At 61.6% G+C, this 26,441-nt stretch overlaps 2 protein-coding genes across 3 annotated transcripts in view; one reads left to right on the forward strand and one right to left on the reverse strand.

The window, feature by feature from the left end:
• Positions 1–26,441, reverse strand: part of PIEZO1 (piezo type mechanosensitive ion channel component 1 (Er blood group)) — a 69,115-nt gene that overhangs the window by 22,715 nt on the left and 19,959 nt on the right. For both annotated transcript variants that reach the window (XM_054453027.2, XM_054453026.2), the window contains exons 2-5: positions 10,125–10,220; positions 2,950–3,072; positions 2,727–2,769; positions 2,362–2,500 (exon numbers count right to left, since the gene is read on the reverse strand). In XM_054453027.2, the coding sequence (XP_054309002.1) occupies positions 2,362–2,500; positions 2,727–2,769; positions 2,950–3,072; positions 10,125–10,220 (401 nt within the window). The remainder of the gene's footprint in view (positions 1–2,361; positions 2,501–2,726; positions 2,770–2,949; positions 3,073–10,124; positions 10,221–26,441) is intronic.
• On the forward strand, positions 3,068–5,519 carry LOC129015305 (uncharacterized). The gene has a single exon (XM_054453030.2). The coding sequence runs from the start codon at positions 3,303–3,305 to the stop codon at positions 4,158–4,160; it is 858 nt and encodes a 285-aa protein (XP_054309005.1). The 5' UTR covers positions 3,068–3,302; the 3' UTR covers positions 4,161–5,519.

The following is a 26,441-nucleotide window of genomic DNA, read 5'->3' on the forward strand; positions in this document are numbered from 1 at the left end:
GTATAGACAGATCGCAGCCTGTCCCTATAGCACCTCATCTCCCCGAACCACGCACCCAGGGAGCAGCGGGGCCCTGTCTATACCCCCGGGGGGTCTCGAGACCAAGGGGGCCTGAGGGACATGGCCAGGCTGCAGGGTCTCCTGTGTACCCCTGCCAGCCTTCTGGGTGGCTGTGCTTGGAAGATAGGGGTGGTACTCTTGCCCCCCTCGAGCCTCTGGGGGGACAGAGGTAGCCAGCTGCCTAGAAGAAGTGACAGGCCGGCCTGGGGTTGGGGGAGAGAGACCTGCCAGGCCTGTTTTCCCTGGACCTGACTAAAGATTTCCCAGAACTGAGCCATTTCCCAAACACCGGGGAAAGCCAGGGTGTGGTGGAAAGAACACGGCTGTCGTCAGATGCCCTGGCTCTGGCCTGGCTGCCAGCAGCCCAGTGTCCCCATCTGTGACTCGGGGGCTCTCCTGGTGGCTGAGGCGCAGGTGCCCGGGCTGAGAGCGCAGGCTGTGGGGATGGACGATAGGCCCCATCCCAGCTCTGACAGTCTCCGCGCTGTGCAGGCCGAGGCAACTCACAGCCTCTCGGAGCCTATTCCCCTTCTGTCACACGGGATGGGGGCTTGACGGGACAGATGAGCCAGACCAGTCCTGTCCTCACAGGCCTCCAGGGCTGCAGGGGCTGCTGGGAGGCTCCGAGGCCAGGGTAACAGGGAGATCAGGGCAGGAGAGGCCCGGGCCCTGAGCCCACCCCTCTCAGAGACCACACAGCAGCTGGGGGCGAGGCTGGATCAGAACGCAGGGCGCCATCGCTCACCCCGCCCACAGCCTGGCCCTGGCCCTGGGAAATCTGAGCAGAGCCGTGAAAAATGAGCGTTTCTGGGAGTGGAAAGAACAGAGGCAGCTGCTGTGGGAGAACAGGTGTGAGGCCACCAAGGGGCAGGCCCAGCCCTGACTTGGGGTGTGAGGCCACTGAGGGGCAGGCCCGGCCCTGACTTGGGCCCCATCTGCAGCCACAGTGCAGACGCCTCTCACCTCCTCCAGTGGCCAGCGCCCCTCGGGCTGGCTGGCACACTCCGCTGCATGCCTGCACACACGTGTGTGTTGCCCTTATGTGGGAGTGAGGGTCGCCCGGGGGCCCTGCCAGGCCGGGTCATGGGGCTTCCAGATCCGGGTTTCGGAACGGTATCCTGCAGGTGCCTGGTGCCCCCACCTCACTCTGAAGTCTGTCCACGCTGGCCGCCCAGGGCGCAGCTGCACTCAGGCTCCCATCACACCAAGACGAAGATGACCAGAGTCCAGCCACCCAGCCCCTTCCCAGCAGCCAAACTCCAGGAAGCTCGTGCCCCATGATGGAGGGGCTGACGAGGGAGTGGCGGGTCTCTTGGAGGACAGGCAGCAGCACAGTCCTCACAAGGGCTGGACCCCATCAAATGGCCGGAAAAGCTACTTGACCTCCAGGTCCCCGTTCCCGCTTCTGAAATACGGGTGCCAGCCTTGCCCCATGGGGTGGGAACAGGACAGGCAGGAGGGCAGGCTGGCTCTGCAGGCTGAGCAGGTGTACTCGACCTACTGTGTGGCTTGGGGAGCCCCTTTCCCTCTCAGAACTCCTCTGGAAGTTGAGGCCCATGTGCGTGGCAAGCATCAGCTGTCTGACGAGCGGGCACTGGGAGGGTGAGGTGGGAGGAGGCTGGGTGCCCGGGGCAGGGAGTTCGTGGGCCAGGACACCCAGGTGGCCATAAATCCTGGTTGAGCCTGGGGATGGCAAGCATGGGCCCAGGCAGGGATGAGAGGGGTTGAGCAGTCAACGTCGGGTGTCGCAGGCCCCAGCTCACACCCTGCCCGTGGGAGGCGGCCGTAGCTCAGAGATTCCTGGGGCCAGACCTCCAAGTCTCATAGCAGCTAAAGTTCACTCTGCCTCCCACTCCGAGGACAGAGGCCCTGCTTCAGGCCCGTCGCTCCTGGGGCCCTGGGCCGACAGCCTGTTTGCCTGTAAGTGCATGGGGTCTGCTGGGGCCGCCCCTTCTCAGCCCGTCTGCAGTGGCTCTCCAGCCAGACCCACTGCCCAGCACTGTAGGTTTCCACCACTGTGTGGCCCCAAATAATCCCGTGAAGAGTTTCTAAGGACACAGATGCCATCTCGGGATGAGGAGGTTTCCGACTAGAAGCAGAGCCCGGGTAGAAACAGGTCTGAACAGATGGAACTGCAGGCTGGGCCCGGGGTGGGACTTGGGACTTTCTCCCCTCTTTAACACCAACTTACAACTAAAAAGTCTACATCTGTTTTAAAAAGATTAAAATAACCCTCAAAATGGCTGAGACCACAGCTCTCGAATGACCTCCCTGACACGTGGGTGACGCAGCTGCCCTCACCAGCTCCCGTGGATGTGGGCTCTGCCGGGTGTTCCTCGCGAGGCGCCTGCAGAGGCCGAGGCAGACAGAGGAGACCACCAGGATGCCCAGGTCAGGGGCCACCAGCCGGATGGTGTTGGGGATGTCCTTCAGGTCCAGCCTGCAGAGAGCAGGGAGCAGCTGCGGTAAGACCAGGAGGACAGGTGCGGGTGGGAGTGTGGATGGGTCTCCAGGTGCGGGTGAGAGCGTGGATGGGTCTCCAGGTGTGGGTGGGAGTGTGAATGAGTCTCCAGGTCCCCCTCTGTCCCTCCTGGGTCCCCCTACTTCCTGGGGCCTGAAATCCCCAAGGAAGTCTTGCTGGTTGGGGGCGGGGGGAATGGTCTTACCTTGTGACCCCTATGTGTCGCGAGAGGGTCTCCCAGCGGCTGCCTGCAAAGAAAGACGGGAACCCAGGTCAGGCTCTGCCCAGCCAGCACCATGGCCTGGTCATCCCTGGAGCGTTTCACCTGGACCATCCGGGCCAGACATAAATCAGGCTGAGTCAACCCCCCCAGGAGACTCAGGGTCACTGCAGGGCCCTCTCCCTGCCCCGCCCCCTCAGCGACTCACAGCTGGGTCCCAGGAGCTGGTCCAGGTGGGGCACAGTGTGCAGGCAGATCTGGAGGGTGAGATGGGCGACCAGGAAGAGCAGGCTGAGGCCCAGCAATGCCCGCAAGAGGCGGCCTGTGTGACCTGCGGCAGAGTGGGTGGATGAGGCTGGTCCTGGGGACAGGGAGGGGCTGCAGCCCAGGCCGCTCAGCCGGACAATAGCCCCCAGCCAGGCCAGAGCCCAGAGGCCTGAGACGCATGCCCGTCATGGACTCAGGACCCCATCAGGCAGGCCGGCCAGCCCCACTCCCCACGCCTCCCCAGGGTCACTCTTGTGACAAGGAGCCAGGCACCCTCCTGGGGGTGGCAGCAGGATGGGCCTGGGGTCCACAGGCAGGAAAAGGCCTTCCAGGCTCAGAGGAAACCACCTGGGGTTTGCTCACTCATCCAGCAAATACCTGTCACCGTTCAGTTGTGGAAGCAGAGGAAATAAACACAAGGAGAGGCGAGAAGCTCCACCTCACCCCAGTGGGGGCTGCAGTTGGCTGGAGACCAGGGCATGGGGAGCGCCCCTGAGCAGCCGTGGCTGGGGTGGGAGCAGGGCCATGATGGCTCTGGAGAAAAGTGGGGCAGGCAGCCGCCTCCCTGGGACTGAGGGGCTGCAAGGAGAAGTCGCACCCCTATGCACGGTACCCAGTCCCCATGGCCACCCTGGCATTTCAGGCACCTGCTGTGTGCCAGGTCGGGACCCAGACTGGCATCCTCTCTCTCTGTGTGTACCTGCACCTGGCAGGAAGCAGCAGCACCATCTGGTTGCCCAGCAGCCTTGTCCTGCTCCCAGCTGCCTGTGGCCCCACCAGACTCAGCCCCCCAGCAAGGAGGCCTTCGGCTGCAGGGCAGGGGCTGGGCGGACGCAGCCTGTGGCTGGGGGCACTCAGGAGCCCTGGCTTCGCCTCTGCTCTCGGCACGCATGTGGACAGCTCACCCTCCAGCAGGGATCCGGACCAAAGTCCTTGGCCCACCAGGTTCTGAGTCCTGACAGGGCTGTTGACAGCTTCCCTCTCCACTCTGGCACCTTCTGGCAGGAGCCTCCGGGCCCTCACCCTGGGGCAGCGACTCCTGCACCACCAGCCACGCCCAGCCACAAGAAAGTGCAGAACAGCTCAGGCCCTTCTCACAACTTCCTGGAGCTCAGGGACAGGCAGCGTCTGGGTCTGGGTCCAAGGTGGTGAATGTCACCACCACACCTGCCCTCTCTCGGCCTCGGGGCGCAAACTCAGGGCCTGTGTCCACTCTGTTCAGTTTTTTGGGCACAGTTGGTGTTAGGTGACAGACTCGGGATTGGCCTTGGACACTCAGCCCCATCTTTCTGGAGTAAAGACTCATGACCCACGTCTGAGTCTGACCGTGAGGCAGCCCTCAGGGATGCACAGGACTCCCTGTCCGCACCACCAGGCAGCCGAGGCAGGTTTGGACCAGCTTCTCACACTCACACCTTCCTAGGGTTGCCCCAGGCCCTGCCCTGCTGACCCTGCAGCTATGACCTCTGACCTGTGGAGGGTGGGAGGGACGAGCAGGAGGGAGAGTGGGAAGGAGGAATGGAAAACAGAGACCCGGAAGGGAGGCTGCAGCCCCGACACGAACAGGAGCCACCACCAGGGGGGGCTGTGCAGGGCTCCCGGAGGACAGGACCTTCCAGGGCCTCCCTGCCCCGAACCCATAGGTGCCAGGCTTCTCAGTGCTCACAACCCCTGTGCCGGGCTCATACCTGCCGCGCCAGCCCCTCTTTAGCAGAGCACAAGTCTGGCAGCAGGAGGGCACCAGGCAGGGGCCCCGCGTTCCCGCCTCTGTACAGCAGGGCCACTGTGGGGTGACGTGAGAACACTGACCCGGGGAATGGGCTCTGCCACGCCTGCCCGGGAACCTGGGCTGTGAGTCCTGCTCGCTGCACCCTCTAGCCTGACATTGAAGTGACCTCGCCAGCGGGGCCCTCCATGGCACTGGGCACTCAGGGAGAGCACGTGGCATTGCAGAAGGTATTCTGAGTCCTACAGAGAGGGACCCGCAGGGCGCCTGCCCCACAGGCACGTGGGGCTCCTGCTGGGGCTGTCAAGGACCCCCGGGCACTGAGAGGACATCTGGGCCCTTCAGCAGCCAGGCTGACGGGTTCCCTGCACACACGATCCAGCAGCCCGGGAAGGAAGTGCCTGACCAGAGACCCCTGGGCAGGGAGGGGCTCCCAGGCCACCTGGCTCCCGCCCACCCACCTTGCCCTGCACAATGTCAGTCCAGGATGTCCGTCTCTGGCTCCATCTCAGATGTCACTGCCTCTCCGTTGTCTTCCTCCTTCCCCTTTCCCTGCCTCCTTCCTGATTCAGTGCTCGGGCCTGCCAGAGTATCCTGGTCTGGACATGTTAGAACGGCTGGGCCATGATCCCTCCCCAGGGTCGAAGGGGCCACAGCTGGGCCTGGAGGCTGCTCCTGGCCGTGTGGCATGACCGCTCCCTGCCTGGGCTGGATCAGACTAGGGAGCTGAGAGTCCGAGGGGCACCCCGGGAAGAGATGCTGCTGGAGATCGGAGGGGACCAGAACGTGCAGAGGCACCAAGGCCCTGCTGACCTGCACGGGGCGGAGGGGGGGCGTGCACACAGAGGCCGAGGGGGCACCCTGACATCGGCCCTCTTCTCTGACGCAAACAATGTGGCCTCAAGGGGTCGGGCGGCTTTCTCGTTCCTCCACCTGAAGCCCCTGTCCCCGCCCACCCCTCACTCTCCCCGTGCAGGTCCCACCCCCAAATGCAAACCTGGGAAAGCCAGGCTGAGCCGGGGATCAGGCCACCTCCTCAGGGACCCACTGCTGCCTCTTCCAGGAGCCCAGGAGACCCAGTGGGGTCTCCCGCCCCCGACTTCACCTCCCTCCCGGCAGGACACACCCCATAGGCCACAGCCCAGCTCACAGAGGCCTCTCCATCCTGGGAAAGGGAGTGAGAGGAGGCTCAGGCCAGGGACCCGCCCAGCTCTGGCCGGCAGCCGCCCATCAGCCTTTGTTCCTGAACCACTGTGTGGGCCCCAGCCCATCCGCAGCCTGCTGGAGGGAGCCCGTGGGAAATGGACTGTTCTTGCCACCCCTGTCCATGGCAAGGGAGGGGCTCAGCATGGCCCTTTCCCACCCAGAAGGTGCAGGGGGCCAGGCGCAGTGGCTCACACCTTTGGGAGGCCGAGGCGGGTGCATCACCTCAGGTCAGGAGTTTGAGAGCAGCCTGGCCAACATGGTGAAACCCTGTTTCTATTAAAAATACAAAAATTAGCCAGGCGTGGTGATGGGCACCTGTAATCTCAGCTACTCAGGAGGCTGAGGCAGGAGAATCACTTTCACTTGAACCCAGGAGGCGGAGGTTGCAGTGAGTTGAGATCGCGCCACTGCACTCCAGCCTGGGCAACAGAACGAGACTGCGTCTCAAAAAAAAAAAAAAAAAAAAAAAAAAGTGCCGGGGCTCCCCCTCCAGCTTGCAGGGCTCTCTGGAGGAAACAGGAAGGGGCGGGGAGGCCCCAGGGCATCGCAGACGGGATGGTTGACAGAGCATGGACCTCCCCCAGATCCGGAGCCCTTGGACCCCTGCACAGCCTGCAAAGGCTCAGGGGCCCCACCACGGCAACGTCCTGATGCATGGTCCATAGACACCATCCCCACACCTACTGGACAAGGGCTGGGCCTGATCTGTGGGGGGTGTGGAGTTGCCCTGAGTCTGATCCGTCGGGTGTGCATGGGAGCCCCCTGGAACCTGATCCATGGGGTGTGCATGGGAGCCCCCTGGAACCTGATCCATGGGGTGTGCATGGGAGCCCCCTAGAACCTGATCCATGGGGTGTGCATGGGAGCCCCCTGGAACCTGATCCGTGGGGTGTGCATGGGACCAGCCAAGGGACCCAGGGTGCCTTGAGGCTGAGCCATGAGGCCCAACCAGCGACTGAGCTAGGGCTGAGCTGCGGGGTGGGGCCACGAGAGGGGGCTTTTGAGACAGAGGATGGAGACTACACAAGGCTGGCAGAGCAGGGGGACCAGTGAAGCTGGAGAGGGTGGCAGGGCCTCCGCGCAGGGAGCATGGTAAGATGTCGGGGGTGGTCTCTTTCCAGACAGCAGGGTCAGTCTTGGAGGTGGGTTTTATCCTAAGGCAGGATGGGGCTTGAGTCCCTAAATAACAAGCAGGTCTCTGGGAGCCGACCCCTGTGGCTCTGCCTGCAGCCCCACCTGGAGCACCAGGTTCTGTTCCCACTGCCCCAGCCCCAGCCCCTGCCCCTGCCCCTGCCCCTCTCCTCCCTGCTTAGTCTGAGCTCAACCTCCAGCCCCACAAGGTTCAGGCTGACGCCTACAAGGGGACCAAGGCCCGGATGGCGTCAAACCTTCCACCAGGGCCACGCCAAACCCAGCAGCTGCACAAATCATAAAGCCCCGGGCACTCAGCTCGGGCAAGCCTCACACTTTCCTCTCTCCCTCCCGGAAAACTGGGCAGCGTCTCCATCTCTGAAGGGACTCTGAGGAGGCTCAGGCAGGGAAGTCCTCCCGGGTCCTCTCCAAATCTTCCCACCCCAGCTCCTCGCCTGGCCTGGCTGGGCGCCTGCCCTCCCCCACTGCTGATTAAAGGAAAGTGTTTCCAGTTGCGCCCGGGGCATGAAATATTTACGGAACAAACGGCGAAACGCCAGGGGCCTGGGAACAGACAGAACCGGCTCCACAGAGCAAAGGAGAGGGGACCGGGAGTGGGGGTGCCCACCCACCCCAGCCATGCATCCTGGAGGGGTTTGGGCCTCGGGCTCCAGTGACTCCCAGCACTCGGCCGTACTGGGCCCCTCCCCAAAATGCCTCTCTGCACCCCTGAATTCTCCCCATGATCCAAGATCAGTGCCTGCGCTGGGCACAGTGACTCACACCTGTAATCTCAGCACTTTGGGAGGCTAAGGCAGGAGGATCACTTGAGCCCAGGAGGTGGAGGCTGCACTGAGCCATGATCATGCCACTGCTCTCCAGCCTGGGCAACCAAGCAAGACCCCCACTCAAAAAAAGAAAAAAAAAGCCAAGCACGGTAGCTCACACCTGTAGTCCTGGCCGAGGCGGGTGGATCACCTGAGGTCAGGAGTTCAAGACCAGCCTGGCCAACATGGTAAAACCCCTGTCTCTACAAAAACAAAAATTAGCCAGGCATGATGGTGGGTGCCTGTAATCCCAGCTACTCAGGAGGCCAAGGCGGGAGAATCGCTTGAACCCGGGAGGCGGACGTTGCAGTGAGCCCAGATCGTGCCATTGCACTCCAGCCTGGGTGACAGAGTGAGACTCCGTCTCAAAAAAAATAATAAAAAAGACCATTGCCCACCCCACAGCACCCTGAGCTAGGAGGGAGCCTGTGGGATGCTCGCAGCCAGATGTCGCGAGGCCAGAGAGCGACCTTCCACCTGCAGCTGGCGGAATGATGGACCCCAAAGATGCCTGCACCCCAGTCCCCAGAATCTGTGAACGCAGGAACTCACATGCAGAGGTGAATCCAGGCAGCAGAGGAAATGGGGGCTGCCCAACAGCTGATCTTAAACCAGGGAGGTCGGCCTGGATTAGCCGGGGAGGCAGATGGGACGAAGCCACAGGGTTACCGCAGGGGAGAGGGAGCAGCAGAGACACGGTGTGATCCTGACCCCACCCCACCAGCTCTGGAGATGGAGGGAGGGGCCCCAAGCCCAGGAAGGTAGGTGCCTGGAGCAGCTGGAAGAGGAAGCAGATCCTCCCCAGAGTCCCCTGGAAAAACGCAGCCCGGTGGACACCTCGCAGCCACGGACAGGCCCCCACGCTGCCAGCCTGCTGCGTCCAGCACCTCCCAGAAGGGCGGCGCCCGAGAGCCTGTCCCCACAGTCACGCCCCCCGGTCCTGCTTGGCCTCTTCTCCGTACTCTGCTGGGGAAGGTCTCTTGCTCACTACACTTTGCCCTCCCTGGGCATCTTCCTTCGTTTCAGTGACTCTTCACCCTCCAAACCCAAAGAGCAGCGGAGGGCCTGGCCCCACCCACGCTTGGCCCGTGGCCTTTGGGGACAGGTCTCTGAGTGTTTGCTCCAAAACGCGCTCTCCTAAAACATGGGCACAAAATGGACATGGCCCCCACAGGGCAGGTAGGTGACACGTCACAGGACGGAGGGTTTGTCGCCACCCTCATCACCCAGGCTGCAGGCTTGGCACGTAGCCTCACCGCCCTCTGTTTGGAGGATACGGGAGAGCAACACAGTCCTGGCCCAGCTCAGACCCCGAGGTGGTTCCCAAGGGGGGCTCCAGCTCCCCCCGCACAAGTGGGTCAAGGTCCAGTGAGGTCCAACTCCACACTGGGCAGCGGGAGAGCGGTCCAGGCAGCTGGAACTTCCAGGCTGCCAGAGCCTCAGCAGGCAGGAAACGTGCCTGGAGCCTGCAGGGAGTAGGCAGTTGGGGCCCATCCACTCCCTGTGGCCTCCCAAGGGACACAGGGACTCCACCCCCCGTGACCCTCCTCGCCCCCCACAGCCCCTGCAACACAGATCAGAAAAGATTCTGAGCTTAGCTTGGGGTCTACGATGAAAATAAGAAACTTTGATGGCTGGGCGTGGTGGCTCACACCTGTAATTGCAGCTACTTGGGAGGTTGAGATGCGAGGATTACTTGAACCTGGGATGCGGAGGTTGCAGTGAGCCAAGATTGCGCCACTGCACTCCAGCCTTGGAGACAGAGCAAGACTCTGTCTCAAAAAAAAAAAAAAAAAGGCCGGGAGCGGTGGCTCACGCCTGTAATCCCAGCACTTTAGGAGGCCGAGGCAGGCGGATCACAAGGTCAGGAGATCAAGACCATCCTGGCTAACACAGTGAAACCCTGTCTCTACTAAAAATACAAAAAAAAAATTAGCCAGGCATGGTGGTGGGTGCCTGTAGTCCCAGCTACTCAGGAGGCTGAGGCAGGAGAATGGCATGAACCTGGGAGGTGGAGCTTGCAGTGAGCAGAGATCGTGCCACACTCCAGCCTGGGCGACAGGGCGAGACTCCATCTCAAAAAAAAAAAAAAAAGAAATTTCTTTCGGAACCCCTCATCTTTCACTCCGGGCTGTTAAAGGTGAGGAAAGCTGTATGAATTTTGGCCCCAAACGAATGCCCACCCCCTCCCACCCTGAGAGCGTGGGCGGGGTCCCCTGGCCTTACCTTGGAGGCTACGTCGGGTAGGGCCGGGGAACCAGGGCAGCAGCAGCAGGAAGAGCAGGTAGACTAGCGAGAGTCCACTGAAGCGGAGCAGGCAGGCTGTGGGGAGACAGGCGTTAGCTGCGTTGCCAACAGAGGATGGCCAGCCCCCACCCCAGAGGACAGCGCACCCGTGACCCAGCTCATCACACCCCCGAGGCCGTGTGCCCTGTGAGTGCTGCCCTGTCAGAGCCATGGAAGCCACCTCGCGCTTCCATACGTATCTCACACGTGCCACGACACGGGCACCAGCCTCCCAGTGGGGTGCTGAGGTTGTGACCCATCTTCCTACCTTGCTTTTTTTCCTTTAAAAATGCTGTTCTCGGGCTGGGTGCAGTAGTTCACACCTGTCATCCCAGCACTGTGGGAGGCCAAGGCGGGCGGATCACTTGAGGTCAGGAGTTCAAGACCAGCCTGGCCAACATGGTGAAACCCTGTCTCTACCGAAAATACAAAAATTAGCCAGGCATGGTGGCAGGCACCTGTAATCCCAGCTACTTGGGAGGCTGAGGCAGAAGAATTGCTTGAAACCGGGAGGCGGAGGTTGCACCGAGATGGTGCCACTGCACTCCAGCCTGGGCAACAGAGCGAGACTCCGTCTCAAAAAGAGAAAGAAAGAAAGAAAACGCTATTCTTGGCTGGGTGTGGTGGCTCACGCCTGTAATCCCAGCAGTTTGGGAGGCTGAGGCAGGAGGATCACCTGAGGTCAGGAGTTCAAGACCAGCCTGGCCAATATGGTGAATCCCCGTCTTGACAAAAAATACAAAAATTAGCTGGGTGTGGTGGTGCACACCTGTAATCCCAGCTACTCAGGAGGCTGAGGCAAGAGAATCGCTTGAACCCAGGAGGCGGAGGTTGCAGTGAGCTGAGATCGCACCACTGCACTCCAGCCTGGGTGACAGAGCAAGACTCCATCTCAAAAAACAATCAAACAAAAAAATGCTATGATTCCTGCACCCAGCACGTGTCTGGGAGCCCTCGCACAGGTATGGGGCAGTGGGACACAGTGCGCCCTCAGCCCAAACGCTCTGCGTGGCCGTACTCAGTGCAGCCCCCGCACCGTGTCCCGTGTCTGCCCTCCTGCCTGTCCCAGAAGATCCCAGGGCCTAGCTTCCCACCCTCATCCTGAGAGTCTGGCCAGTGCTTGCATCAGTCCCAACCACACAGCTCCCACCCGGGGTCCCCCTGGCACTTGCACTGATCTGATAAGGTCTGGAGTCAGGGAGGCTGTGCCTGCCACGTGCTAGCCAGGCCTGCTTCCTCCTAGCAATGTGAGATTTGTCAGGAGATGAGGGGTGGGGCCTGATGTGGTCTCCTTGCAGGGGACCTGGGGGACCACTCAGCCTTTCCGGGGCTACCAGGGAGGACACTGAGACTGGAAAGGCGCCTCATGCTGCCTAAGGGGCACCAGCAGCCCACCCTCCAGCGTACCCTCCACCCACCCTCCAGCCTCCACCCACCCTCCAGCCTCAGGACCCTGATCAGGAGGCTGAGGAAGGAGGCCACAGTGAGCTCAGACCCGTGTCCAAGCGAGACCCCTGGCTGCTGTTCCCACCATGATCCCAAAGCCCCAGCCAGGATGTAGCCAACAAGATCCCTCCATAGTCTGGCTCTGTGCCCAGGGAAGGCCATACGTGCCACCGTCTGCCCCGTCCTTGGTGCCACAGGAGCCCCGGGAAGTCTGGAGGGAGGCCCAGCCCAGCCCAGCTCTCACCTTGACACCCGCCTGCCCCTCAGTCCCCAAGACCCGAGCCTCACCCTAGACCAGGGGCACGGAAAACACAGAGCGAGTTAGAGGAGGCGCAGGCAGAGGGAGACCCCGACCTCCACGGACAGCACGGGAGGCCTGGCCTTTCAGCCTGGTGGGGCCTCCAGGCCCATCTCCCCATTGGCACCGTGGGGCTGATGGTTGCAGCTGAAAGGGCCAGGGGCGCACGGCAAACTCAGCAAGCACAGCCCCTCCCTTCCCACCCTCAACGACTTCACCCTTCCACCCTCCCAGAAGCAGACACGAAAGAATCACGCTCGGCGCTGCGACGGGCTCAAGGTGGCCTCGGCTTAGCACACGCATCGCAGAGTGCAGGGCTCCAGGGGGCACCGCCCGCCCTGCTGGACACAGCGGCCTCCCCCAGCTCCCCCAGGAGCCCTCCCTGAAGTTAAGATCTGCTCTTCCTCCCATTAACGCACCAAGCATAGCCATCGGCTCCATGCTTTTAAATCTAAAGTTTTTTGACGATTATACATTTTCATTAAAAAAAAAAATCAATAAGATCTGGCCCAAGAGGCAGGAGGAAAATGCATTCACAGCAAAGGCTTCTGAAGTTCTCTGTTGTTCTCCAGAGCTGCACTTTTCCGCCGGGTGAGTTCTGCCCCAGCCCTGTCCCCAGAGAAGGTGGCACCTCCCCTCTGCACCTGTCCAGCCAGGTGGCAGCCGTCTGTGCGTCCATCAGAGCAGAGGAGCTCACGGTCTGACCTGCCAGGAACGTCCAATGCTGAACAAGTTCAAGTGCACCAGGGTTGGGTTCAAAGCCCGTGGCAGGGCACCCTAGTGTGGTGTGGACACCAGGTAGGGCTCCTGGAGGCAGAAGCGTAGGTCCTGGGGATGAAGGTCACCAGACCCTGGGGCTGTGGGGAGGCCGGGCAGATGGTGCCGTGGGTGCAGTTTCCTTTGGGAAAACGAAGAAGTTCTAGAGATGGGTATTGGTGATGGCTGCACAACAATGGGAACGTGCTTACCGCTGCTGACCTGTGCCCTTAAATTCGGCTAACGTGACAAACTTTAGGCCGGGTGTGGTGGCTGAGGCCTGTAATCCCAGCAATTTGGGAGGCCAAGGCAGGCAGATGGCTTGAGCCCAGGAGTTCGAGACCAGACCAGGCAACATAGAGACCCCATCTCTACAAAAAAATACAAAAATTAGCCAGGGATGATGGCGCATGCCTGTGGTCTCAGCTACTCGGGAGGCTGGGGCGGGAGGATCACTTGAGCCCAGGAGGCTGAGGCCGCAGTAAGCCATGATCACGCTGCTGCACTCCAGCCTGGGCGACAGGGTGAGATCATCTCAGGAAACAAACTATAAAATGGCAAAGTTTTATGGATGTATATTTTGCCAGAATAAAAAAATAACCAGCCCTTGAAATCTGCAAAGGATTCTCAGAAGCCCGAGCCTGAGGCTGCAAGGGGCTGGGACTGAGGATGGAGATGAGGCGGGTGCAGGGGCTGAGGATGGAGATGAGGGAGGGGCTGGAGCTGGAGGCCCCTGGCCGAGCCAGAGGGGAACCTCGAGGGGTAGAGTGGAGTCAAAGGCAGAGGACGATGGAAGGTGTGGGAGGCACTTTGGTAGGGGTTCCCCAGCAGGCCAACATCACCCGTCAGGGCAAGTCCCCTGCCTGAGACCAGGACCCACCACAGGCCTGCCCTGGGGTGATCAGCAACATGCCCCACAGAGTTTGTTCACTCACTCATTCATTCATTCACTCATTCAATACCCAGCAGGCTCCACCAGGCAGCAGGCTTGGTCTAGAGTCCGGGGACATGGTGGACAGTTGGACAGACAGCTAAAGCTTGTCCCAGGTGGCGGCCACTCACCAACAACACAGACAAGGAAAAGGCTCAGAGAGGAAGAGGGCTACTTAGCCCAAAGCCCACCCACTGCCCCCAGAGCACACTCGCCCCACCCAGAGCACAACCGCCCCCCCAGAACACACCCGTCCATCCCCAGAGCACACCCACCACCCCCAGAGCACACCCACCCCCAGAGAACACCCGCCCCCGAGAACACCTGCTCCCAGAGCATAACTGCCCCCAGAGCACACCTGCCCCCAAAGCACACCCGCCCCCAGAGCACACCCGCTCCCAGAGCACACCCACCCCCCCAGAGCACACCCAACCCCCCAGAGCTCACCAGCCCCCAGAGCACACCCGCCTCCCCAGAGCACACCCGCCCCCCCAGAGCACACCCCCGCAAGAGCACACCCGCCCCCAGAGCACACCCGCCTCCCCAGAGCACACCTGCCCCCAGAGCACATCCGCACCCCCAGGGCACACCCGCCCCCCCCAGGGCACACCAGCCCCCAGAGCACACCCACCCCCCCAGAGCACACCCGCCCCCAGAGCACACCCGCCCCCAGAGCACACCCACCTCCCCAGAGCACACCCGCCCCCAGAGCACACCCGCCCCCAGAGCACACCCACCTCCCCCAGAGCACACCTGCTCCCAGAGCACACCCGTCCCCAGAGGACACCCGCCCCCAGAGCACACCCACCTCCCCAGAGCACACCCGCCCCCAGAGCACACCCGTCTCCCCCAGAGCACACCTGCTCCCAGAGCACACCCGCCCCCAGAGGACACCCGCCACCCCAGAGCACACCAGCCCCCAGAGCACACCTGCTCCCCGCAGTGCACACCCGCCCCCGGAGCACACCCACCCCCAGAGCATGCCTGCCCCCCCAGAGCATACCTGCTCCCAGAACACACCTGCTCCCAGAGCACACCTGCCACCCCCAGAGCACACCCACCCGTCCCCAGAGCACACCTGCCCCGGAGCACATCCGCCCCCTCAGAGCACACCCGCCCCCCCCCAGAGCATACCCACCCCCAGAGCACATCTGCTCCCCCCAGAGCACATCCGCCTGCTCCCAGAACACACCTGCCCCCGGAGCACACCTGCTCCCCCCAGAGCACACCCGCCAGCTCCCAGAGTACACCTGCCGCCCCCAGAGCACACCGCGCCCAGAACACACCCGCCCACTCCCAGAGCACACCTGTCCCCAGAGCACATCCACCCCCAGAGCACACTCACCCCCAGAGCACACCTGCCGCCCCCGGAGCACACCTGCCCCCAGAGCACACCCTGCTCCCCCCGGAGCACACCTGCTGCCCCCAGAGCACACCCGCTACCCCCAAAGCACACCCGTTCACCCAAGGACAGGCGGACACAGGCGGGCCCTAGCCGGTCTCCCTGGTGCCATCTTTTCTGTCAGCCTTGCCGCAGACACCAAGCAGGGGCAGCCTCATGGGTGGGATGAGAAGGGGGCTCAGGGTCACAGCCCATCCCACCAGTCCTCCCATTATCTGGTCTTGGGGTCCTCGGAGTAGCCGGCTGGCAGGGCAGGAGTGAGGAGCAGCCAATGCTCCAATGCCCCCATTTGCAGATGGGATGGGCTCTGAGAGGGGAGGAGCTCCCGAGAGTGGTCAGGACCCAGGTCCGGGCATCCCGGCCGCAGGGCCACGGCTTTTCGAAACACTCCTTGTATCTACCTGTGTTGTCTATGCGGCCGGCAGTGCTGTTGGTCTAAGTGTGTTGATGTGGCCTCAACTGTGACTCTGTGGGCTAAAGCCAGAGGGGGAGACATCAGAGCAGGCTGCCTGGAGGAGGCGGCATTGCTTTTGGCCTTGAAGGCTGGCTCCAACTCAGGGCAGGTCAGAAGCTTCGCAGATCAGGCTCAGGCAGAGAAGGAAGAAATTCAGCCAGAGGGGAGGTGGGGCCTGAGACAATCCAAGGAGTGGGGACAGGAGCCTGCCCTGCCCTGTGGCTCCCATGTTCCCATCAGGAGCTGCCCAGGCTGGGCCTGTGACCCCGTAGGGGTAACGCCTTTTCCTGAGTCAGCTGCAATGGGATGGGGTCAGAGAGAGCTGTGGCTCCCAATCCCCAACCCCCTCGCCCCACCAGCACACGCCTGACTCTTCAGGGCCCACATCCAGCCCCTTGGGAAGCAGAGAGCCCAGCCATCACCCATCCACAGACCCTCATCCTACAGCTGACAGCAGCACAGTCAGGAGGGGAGAGGCTGCCCCCACGGTAGCTGCTGGGCCCCTGGGTGTCCAAGGGCTGGGCTGGCCTCTGCTCTCAGTGGGTGCTGGCCAGGAAAGCCACAAATGCCACATGCTGGTAACCAGGACCACACACCACGCAACCGGAACATTCCACACAGAGGGCTGGACACCACTCACTCCGACTGGCCCACAGGAAGACCTGCCAGGGGATGTCAGACGCCTGAGCCCTCCTGCCAGGATGCAGTTCCTGGGATGAGGCCCTTGCAGCTGACCCACACCCGGGTGGGAGAGGAGAAACTGCCCAACCCTCATTCCCTGTGGTGATCGAGGAGGAGCTGTCGGCTCCGAGTCTGGCCTCCTCTAACATGGGCTGAACCAAGCCTGACGAGGCCTGAAGGACTGTCACAGGGAGGGCTGCCGGGTGGGGCTTTCACAACCTGGACACCACGTACGTGCTCCCTCCAGGAGCCACACAGAGACCCAAGGCCAGGATTTTGAGCAGGGAGGCTCCGTGAAACAGCCGGTGCGGCCTGTGTGTGACCCCACACCGCCGGGGCCCACAGGCCAGTGCTGGCCGAGAGCAGGACGTGGTGCAGAAAGACTGTGGCCAACACAGATGGGTGACCCGGGACCCACAGGAGCTGAGGCCGCACAGCAGAGCAGGCAGAGACGAGCTGGGGGCACCGTGTGAGCCAAGGCCCCGGCGCGCCGTCCTGCTCCACACCTGCACAGGAGCTGAAAGCTGGGGCTGGAGGGGCCCCAGGCCCAGCAGCTGAACCTCCCACCCGAGGACACCTGTTGCGCCCCAGGGAGAGGAGAGGCCTAACCAGAGGGTGGACGCACCTGCGGCTATCACGTCACCACCACGTCACCGCCGCGGCCATCATGTCACCAACGCCCCCAGTGCAGGCACAGGGCTGGGTGATCTGTCCTGTCCAATCCTGTGGCACTAGGCGAGGACCATGACTGTCACCTCCACACTGCAGATGAGGAGATGGAGCAAGCCTGGGTTGCAGCGAACAGCCGACACCCCCACCCCCGCCCCCGCCCCCGCCGTGTGGCTCGGGCCTAGCTGGCTGTGGGGACAGAGTAACTTTATTTAAATGCTAATCTGCTGATTAACCCCGGGTCTGGGAATGCTTCCAAACTGTCTAGTTGATGCATCATCTTCATTCAGGAACAACTATTCCCTGGCATTCATGTGCAGGAAAGAAAAAAAAAAAAAGAGTGCCTAGTCCTCGTACGTTTCTTCCTAAACAAACCTGATGCTGCAGCAGGAATCTGCCACCCCACCCGCCGCGTTCCCAGCCACCTGCACATTCCTCCCAGGGCAAGATACGAGCCCCAGATCGGGCGTTTGGGTTCAGAGCTCTACCTGTCTCGAGGCTGCCCGAGGCCATGTTTCCGTCTGTAAGTTCCTGCCAGTAAATAGCCCAGTACCAACATACTTGCTCTGCCTGCCTCCTTTTATTTCCTAGCTCCTTCAGTATCTGGGGGTTGCTTTGCTTATACCACCTTTTCATCAAACAGTGGCGCCTACCCTCGAAGCTCCCATCTCCAAAGGGGACAGTGCAGAAGGCACCACGAGAGGACGGGGGTCCCCAGGCCAAGAGCTGCAGAGCGGCCTCACAGGAGCGCCTCGGGCGGCGGACAGGTGGGGACCGGGTGGGACCAGCAGGTCTGAGACAGTGGCGGTCAGGAGTCAACCTGGCCAGCAGGTCCCGACATGAGAAACCGGGGCCAGGGGGCAGGGCTGCAATTCCTGGGTCCCCAGCACAGGGCAGAGTGTCGGGGGGGCCGCCCAGGAGCCAGGACCCCAGGAGAAGGAAGGACTGGGGCCTGGAGTCCAGGTGTTGCCCAGCACTTGGGTCCAGGGTCACAGGAGTGAGCAGTTGGAGGTGTCCTCAGCCATGGAAGGTATCACACACCAGGCAGGGAAGAGGGGCTCTGTGGCCACCATCTGGGAGCCTCGAGGGTGGTCTATGCTCTCGGGGTGACTGTCCACTCCTCACGGGCACCAGGCCACAGGGAGGGTGTACAGGACGCCCACACCCAGCCCGATGTCCACCAGGAGCTCAGTCTTAGGCATGGAGGCACCTGCCTGACCTGGGTGCCTAGAAGGATCCTAAGAGACCCCTCCACAACCTGGAGTCAGTCGTTCTGCCCCGGGACTCTGGACCCACCAATGGCTGCACTCGCCGCTGGTGGGGCCAGGTGGGCTGATGGACTGGAAGGATCTCGTGTGACATGTCCTCAGGAACCACACCCACCTGAGTGCTGTACAAAACTGGTGGCTGGGGCCGGGCACAGTGGCTCAGGCCTGTACTCCCAGCACTTTGGGAGGCCGAGGCGGGCAGATGGCTTGAGGTCAGGAGTTCGAGACCAGCCTGGCCAACATGGTGAAACCCCATCTCTACTAAAAATACAAAATGTATCCGGGTGTGGTGGTGGGTGCCTGTAGTCCCAGCTACTCGGGAGGCTGAGGCAAGAAAATCGCTTGAACCTGGGAGGTGGAGGTTGCAGTGAGCCGAGATTATGTCACTGCACTCCAGCCTGAGCAATAGAGGAAGACTCCGTCTCAAAAAACAATAAAAATAAAAGCAAACAGGCCAGGTGCAGTGGCTCACGCCTGTAATCCCAGCACTTTGGGAGGCTGAGGCGGGCAGATCACAAGGTCAGGAGCTCAAGACCATCCTGGCTAACACAGTGAAACCCTGTGTCTACTAAAAATACAAAAAAGTAGCCAGACATGGTGGCGGGCACCTGTAGTCCCAGCTACTCGGGAGGCTGAGGCAGGAGAATGGCGTGAACCCAGGAGGCGAAGCTTGCAGTGAGCCGAGATCGCGCCACTGCACTCCAGCCTGGGCGACAGAGCGAGACTCCATCTCAAAACAAACAAAAAACTGGTGGCTAGGGAGCCGCACTAACCCTCGGTCCCTGGGGAAGGGAAGGGCTGAGGCAGGCAGAGGGCATTCCAGGTTTAGACTCCAGCTTAGACCACCTGGAAGCTGAGCACTCAGAGTGGGGGGCTGGAAGACGTGATGCATTTAGGTTACGAGGCGGGGCCTCGAGAGGGCTGGCAGTGCAGGAGCACCTGGTGCAGGCCCCAGGTATGCAGGGGGCGTTGCGGGGGGATAGTTACCTGACCTGCCTGCTTTCCCATGTGGTTAAAAGGCTCCAATGACAGTGCCTGAGAGTGTGTGGACACTGGCAGCCTGTGAGCTCAGGGGCGGGCGGGAACAGGTCTCCAAAAGGACTGACGGGGCCCTGTGAGCGCAGGGGCGCGTGGGAACAGGTCTCCAAAAGGACTGATGGGGCCTAGGAGATAGGAGACGACAGGTGCTTGAATAAGAGCCAGGGGCCAAGACGGGGGAAAGAGCTTCTCAAAGGAAGTGGAGCCGTGGGCTGGACTAAGATCCCATCTCCACCTTCTCCAGGGCTTCCTCACCCAGGAAGGAGAGCCCACGGGTTGAAGCTTCATCACCTGGGAAGTAGGAGAGCCCGAGGGTTGGAGTCCACGACCTGGGGGTTCCTGACCCTGAAGGATCTGGGCTGCGGGGTGGAGCAGGGCCAGCTGCCATGGCTGGAGGCATCGCCCTCCTTGGGTCCTCCCAACAACCTAAGCGTGGCACTATCCCATCCCACAGACAGGCGAACTGAGCCCAGCATGGCCCAGCAAGAGACTCAAGTCACAGGCAGACTCCCCCAGCAGCCTAGGCTCCAGTAGATGCCCCAGGAGGCAGGAAAGGTCTGGGCCAGTTAACACAGATTTCACAGACTCCAGCCAGCCCCAGAAGGTGCCACAGAAAGGCCTGGATGGACACCCCTCCACCACCCTCTGTGCCTCTACTTCTCTGCCCTGACCTAACTGGCAGAGAGGATATAGGGCTAGACCAACAGGCCCTCTGGGGTTGGGGACAGAGCAGCTGAATCCTGGGAGGAATCCCCAGGAGCCTCCTCAGCCCTGTGGTCCCACCGTCTCAAGCGCAGGTGGGTTCCTGGCAGTGGCTGCCCGGACTCTCCTCCCACAAGGAGATGGCCATCAAGGAGCAACGACTCTCTCAGCCCAAGTCCCTGTGCACCGAGACCAACTATGTGGCCCTCGGACCAGTTCCTTGGTCTGGCATTCAAGGCTGTCACCACTTTGGGTTAAGTGTCAGCTGACCCTGTGGGCTTCCTGCCACTCCACTCCCCAACAGACCAACATCCTGCTGCATCCCATCCTTGGCCCCAGCAGTGGCCTGGCCTGGGGGCAACCCTGGCTTCTGCGAGCTCTGTCCCCTCCCATCGTCACTCAGCCATCCCCAGGGCTCCTCCTGCTGTGATGCCAGTCATACCCATAGCTCACAGCAGCTCATACATAACTGCTTCTCCCCGAGCCTATGACAGGGGCAGCGCTTGGAAATGCAAACCCACCATCCCCACTCCACAGGCACCCATGGACTCACAGGACACAGCAGATACAGGAACAGCCTCAGCACCCACCTGCAGAGCAGGCCGAGCGGCAGGGTGTGCGGCACAACCCTGTGGGTCATGTCTGTATGTGCCCTGCAGAATGACACCACTGGGCTCCGGCCCTGACCTCTCACAACTGCTGAGATGACCACAGATGAGCCCAATCTCCTCTGTCTTAGTTTGTTCATCTATAAATCAAGAACCATAACTCCCTCCTCACAGGATTGTCGCAGAGACAACAGTGCCTGTCACATAGCATGAGAGAGCAAACATGCACCAAGCTCTGTGGCACTGCCGAGTGATACGAGCCACAGACAGTCAGATGCCTACCATTCCTTTTGTGTAAAACTGAAATTCCGCATGTCTAGGATATACAAAAAGGCCAAGGAAGATCCACACCAAGCTGTCGCATCTGCCCCTGCAGAAGAGGTCCTTGGTCCCTCCTACCCATGGCATTTCCCTTTTTTACAAGAGGAATGTTTTCATGCATTGCTGGAGTTATCAACAAGTGAACTGGCCAAAAAGGAAAAGGACTGGAGGAAACAGACAGAAGCAGGGCAGGTCGCTTGGTCCAGCCTTCCTCTCATCAAAGGAAACAGAAGCTGGGAAGGACATGAGTCGTCTGAGTCCCCAGAGCTCACAGCGGTAGCTGCAGGGCTAGAACCTGGGCCTCCTGGCCGGGGCAGGCACCTTGCTAGGTCTTGACTTCTTTTGCTACCAGCTGAGAATGGGAAGCTCTGAAAGGCGCCGGGTGAGGGCAGGCGAGGAACAGAGTTCGCAGATGACAGCTGCCAGGCCAGGGCAGCAACAGGGAGCTGGGGTCCTGGTCCAAGCCCCAGCTGCCCTCCCCTTGGCCTGCTCCAACTCCTGCAAGTGCGCTCTCTGCCTTATTTGGCTTGGAAGAGAAACCGATAAACACTCCTGGGCTAGTGCTTACGCCAGTGGGCGGGGCGGGGCAGAGGAGGAGAGGAAGAAGAGCAGACGTGGTACAGGCAGCTCCCGGCGGCCGCTGCTCTGCCCTGCTCTGCAAGGGAGCCTGGTGGGCCTTACCCGCCATGACCCCAGGCAAAGCACAAAAACCAAACCCAGACCCAGAGGGGCCATGAGGGCTCAGACGGATCCCACTTTTATGGAAGAAGAAGGCTAGCAAGGTTGGCCCAGGGGACAGGGGGAAGCCAGCCCGCCCCAGACGCCCCATGCAGCCTTCACAGTGAGGTCTATGGTGAGGTTCACAGGGGCCGTATGGCCTACCACCCCAGAGCGCCAGCATAGGAGCCTTAGAGAGCAGACAGAGGTGGAAGCTGTGTGGGGAGGGGACCTGGGGGGCTCCCCTAACGGAGGCCGAGCCCGCCCAGGCCCACCTTCACCAGTCACCCTGGCACCCGGGCCTGCTCCGCACATGCTCCCAAAACCCCAGCTGCTTCAGTCCTTCTCCGCGCAAATCCCCACCTGCCCCTCAAAGGCCCCGGTGGATGTGACACCTGGTCCACACCTGGTCCATCCTCTGCACCTGGCCCACCCCCCACGCCTGGCCCACCCTCCACAAGCAGAGGTCCTGCCTCCAGCGCCCACCACCCCACAGGCCCACCCCAGACCTCGCCGGCAGGGCCTCTGCGCCCTTAGTGAGCCCGGCCGTGGCTACAGACGGCTGAGCCACGGGCTCCGCTCCCCTGGGGCGCTGGACAGTCTCAGGCTGGGATCCTGCACAGTTCTCTGTCCATCTCACCCCACCCTGAGCTGAGGACTGAGGAAGCCCCTCTTCCGGCCTCATGGACAAAGAAGAGTTGAGAGAAAGTCAAGAAAAAGCCCCGTCTACACCCTCTGTCCAGCAGTGAGAGAGAAAATGGATTCTAGAGCCCTTCACAAAGCTCTGAAAACCTCAGAGAACTTCGAACCAACCCGTCATCTCACGGGAGAACCCCAGGCCCTAAGAGAGCTTTGTCCAAAGGCAACAGTGGGACGCGGCCACAGGGCAGGCAGCACCCAGGGAGCTCAGGACGGGCAGGGACCCGAGGGGAGACACCCACCTTCGAGGCAGCAGGAGGCAAACGGAATGTTCCTTACCTACTTGGAGACCGGCCAGCAGCCTGCGGCACCGAGGAGCTTCTGGAGCATTTAATTAGCTCGGTGCCTGGGTTTAATTAGCTCGGTGTCCAGGTTTAATTAGCTCAGTGTCCAGGAAACTCAGTTTTATGGCTCATCTGACCTACACGGGGCAGGGTCCTGCAGGCCTGGTGGCTGCTGTGGGCTGGACACCCACCGCGCTTGCCACAGCCATCTGCTCTCAGACCTGCTGTCGTGGAGAGTCAGGCCACCCTCCCAGACACACTCAGCCCGCAGCCTTTGGAGAGGTTTGCAGGGCAGGGTGGGGGTCCGTCTGTCAACAAGGTGACCCGTGCAGGAACAGAGGGTCAGCAGGCACCTGCTGCACACAGCCACGTGGGTGGGACTGGGGGAACTGTCTCTGCCCAGGGAGCGGGGCAAAGCCCACAGGGTCCTGCAGGCATAAGCCGCTGGGATTCTCACAGAAGCCAGGGGTGACTCCACCATGCCCATTTCACAGATGAGCACACAGAGGCTGCGGAGGGGAGAGTTCCCCAGGTGACCTGCTGGTGGGTGGAACAGTGGCACCTGCACATCTGGGCCTGAGCTCTTGTGGCACCGCCCTGCCCAGGAGAGCACTAGGCTAAGAGTGACTTGCAGGGCACGATGGTGCTGACCAGAGGCCCAGCGGCACGGCCTGAGGCAGAAGCAGTCTGGTCCCAAAGCCGCCGCCTTCCGGTCCCCACACCATGGCAACGGTTGTGCTTGCGGGGCGGGGGCGGGTGAGCTAGGAGGTGCCTTTGCATTCTCCCCGGTGCTGCTCAGCATCCCATCCCCATCTTCTTGTTACTTGGGGTCAGCAGTGAACGACCCACAGCATGGCAGGAGACCGAGCAGAGATGAGAATGCCCCACCCCACGCGTGAGACATCCCCCACATCGGGGCCTGGGTGGCCCTTCCCCCACTTCCTCCTGACCCTCCCCACTGCCCTCCCTGCCTCCCCTCCCTCCCAGGGCCTGTCCTTCCCCACAGACAACCAGCAGCGCTGCCAGGGTGTACAGGCCTCAGTGTTTTTCTGTGCTGGGCTTCCCTGCAGGGTCAGGGATCTGGGACTCATCCCTCAACAACGGAGAAGGGGACAGATTCCAGGGTATGGGTGAGGCCCGCGTTCCGCACAGAGCAATCCCACAATCCCCTGACTCTCTGCCCAGGTGGGTTCCTCTCCAGCCCCCACAGCCTCTCCAGAAAGGGAGGAAACCAGGGCTTATCTGGGCAGCCATCTCTGGCGCAGGTACAGGTAAATAGGTGGGGGACAGTGGGTAGAGGGTGTGGCCCCAGGAAGGACGTGGGTCCCAGAATGTCTGACGGAGCCAATCCTATGCCCCCACTGTGCCCTGGGATGGGAGCTGGGTCAGGCAGAGCCACCTCTGTGAGCAGCAAGGCCTCCCTCCCGGCCCACCCAGAGCTCAGGGGTCTGGGCAGAGCCCAGCTGAAGAAGGGGTCCCCGCTGGCCTTTGCACACAGCAGGCACTCAGAGCGGCGGTGACAAAGTAAGGCCTCCAACTGAGCTCTCCTTCCTTCACACGCCATGGCCTCCGCCACCTGAGGTCAGTGACAGGCACTCTCCTGCCACCCTTGGAGGGTCCAAGCGGATCGGCCCTGCCCACTGGCCCCCATCTGAGCTGCAGGCACTGCCCTCCTGGATTCCTGCTGCTCGACAACCCCAGGGATGGCAGGACCCCCTCCAGCCTCAAGGAGAGGATGTGTCTGGGGAGGAGAAGGGGCTCCCAGCCAAGCGGCCAACCCTGACTGCCAAGGGTAGACCCCTAGCAGTACCACGGCCAGAGCGGTTTGCCACGTCACCCGTGGCAGCCAAGGCAAGGAAGGGGCAGCCCCTCGGGTCTCCCGGCAACCCACAAGTGCTGCGTCAGCCCTGACCCTGAGCTCTGTGCCAGGAAGCGGCTCCTGTTGTGCCACTTGTCAGACGGGGAAACTGAGGCACGGTGGGCTTACAGGGCACTGTGTGGACAGTGTGGCCTCCCACAGCTTCAGCCGCCCTGCACACAAGCCCTGACCAGGCCTGGCTGGGAAGGGCAGCCACAAGGTGGCCCCTCGGCCAGCAGCTATGAGTGCACAGGTCCCACGGGCTCTTTTCTGCGACCCCCGGCCCCCAACATGCCCGAGCCCCCACCTTACACCCAGTAGCTCCAGGCTGCAGGACTAGGAATTGGCAGCTCCCTAAGAACCACAGCTTTCCACGAGCAGCCATCATGGGGCTAGCCCATCCAGAGGGTGCAACCAAAACAGTCTGGCCCTGGGGCACCTGGACAGGGTGCGGGTCCAGGGGTGGAGCCAGAGACACCTGGCGTTCCAGGTCATGATTCAAGCCTGCCCAGGGGCCAGCTGGTGAGCTGGCTGCCAACGTCCTCCGGAGACAGGGATGAGACACAGGGCCGGCTCCTGGCAGCTCAGGGCACTTACTGGGGCCCAGTGCCTCTAGGAGGGCCCTGCTCGCGGTCTCAGCCTGTGAGCAGCTCCTGTGTGAACAGGGTGGCCCAAGGCAGAGGCTGGAGGTGAGCAGAACTGGCTCCAGACCAGCAGCCAAACCCCTGCTTCTTCTCTGGGACTCTGTCTCTTCATCTAGAAAGTAGCAGTGGGCCGGGTGTGTGACTCCTGCCTGTAATCCAGCACTTTAAGAGGCTAAGGCAGAAGGTTCACTTGACCCCGGGAGTTCAAGACCAACCTGGGCAACACAGGAAGACCTCATCCCGATTTAAAACAAAACAAAACAGAACAGAACAGGAAGGCACTGACGTGCCTCGTCACCTGGAGCTGCCAGCCAGGGTCTGGTGTGATACAAATGTGCACAGTGAAGAACCAGGTCAGGGCAGCACTGGGTAACAGCCAGTAGGTGCTCCCTGACACTCTCTGGCTGACCCAGGGAGTGGACAGCACATTCCAGAGCCCTCATGGACCACACTGATTACACTGATTAGCATGGAAGGGCCGATGTTAAGGTCTGGGTAAACAAGGTCACTCTGTGACCTGGAGCTGGCCCCGCCCCCAGCATTCCAGACTAATTGAGAGGGCAGGATTCCCGAAATGAAGGCTTTGGAAGCTAGGAGGCAGCTCTCTGGGCTCTGTGAGGCTGTCACAGCCATCCTGCCCCAGGCACACCTGTACACCTGCACACAGGGTCGGCACGCAGGGGGTCAGGTGTGGTTGGAACCCCATGGTGCAGAGGGGTTTCGGGAGCCCACAGCCTCCTGGGGGCCAAAGTGCACGATGAGCACAGTTAGCACTAGATGCTGAGCTGGGTCCTCAGGGAAGGCTTCCCCGGGGGGCACCAGAGCAGGACCCAGTGGCAGGAAGGATATGGGAACATCAGATGCAAAGGTCCTGGGGGAAGCCCACAGGTCACGAAGCTGCGGAGGGTGGGGCGGGGTACGAAGCGGGACGTGCCGTGAGACACGGGGTCTCGGCCACAGGAGATGGGGTCCTCTTGAAGCCCCAGCAGCAAGCACGTGGCAACGCCCTCCCGGCGCCCAGGTTCCACATAACCCATTCTCGAGAGCTCAAGTCCACACCACCAGCGTCGCTGGATCCTGAGCACGTAGATTCTTAGGCTGAGGTTCATCCAAACCCAGGCGCCATGTTCTAAAGTGTCCTCTGGGGAACATGAACATGCTCTACAGGCAGAGATCACGCATCGACATTCCCCTGCCAGGCCGGGTGTGGTGGCTCATGCCTGTAATGCCAACACTTTGGGAAGCTGAGGTGGGTGGATCATGAGGTCAGGAGTTCGAGACCATCCTGGCCAACATGACGAAACCCCGTCTCTACTAAAAACACAAAAATTAGCCGGGCATGGTGGCATGTACCTGTAATCCCAGCTACTCGGGAGGCTGAGGCAGGAGAATCGCTTGAACCTGGGAGGCGGAGGTTGCAGTGAGCTGAGATCGCACCACTGCAGTCCAGCCTGGGCGACAAGGGTGAAACTCCGTCTCAA

Source organism: Pongo pygmaeus, chromosome 18, assembly GCF_028885625.2.
Source record: "Pongo pygmaeus isolate AG05252 chromosome 18, NHGRI_mPonPyg2-v2.0_pri, whole genome shotgun sequence".
Classification (NCBI taxonomy): domain Eukaryota; kingdom Metazoa; phylum Chordata; class Mammalia; order Primates; family Hominidae; genus Pongo; species Pongo pygmaeus.

Excerpts from the sequence above, each read along its gene's own strand:
- LOC129015305 (XM_054453030.2), top strand. The coding sequence starts at position 3,303 with ATGGGCCTGGGGTCCACAGGCAGGAAAAGGCCTTCCAGGCTCAGAGGA.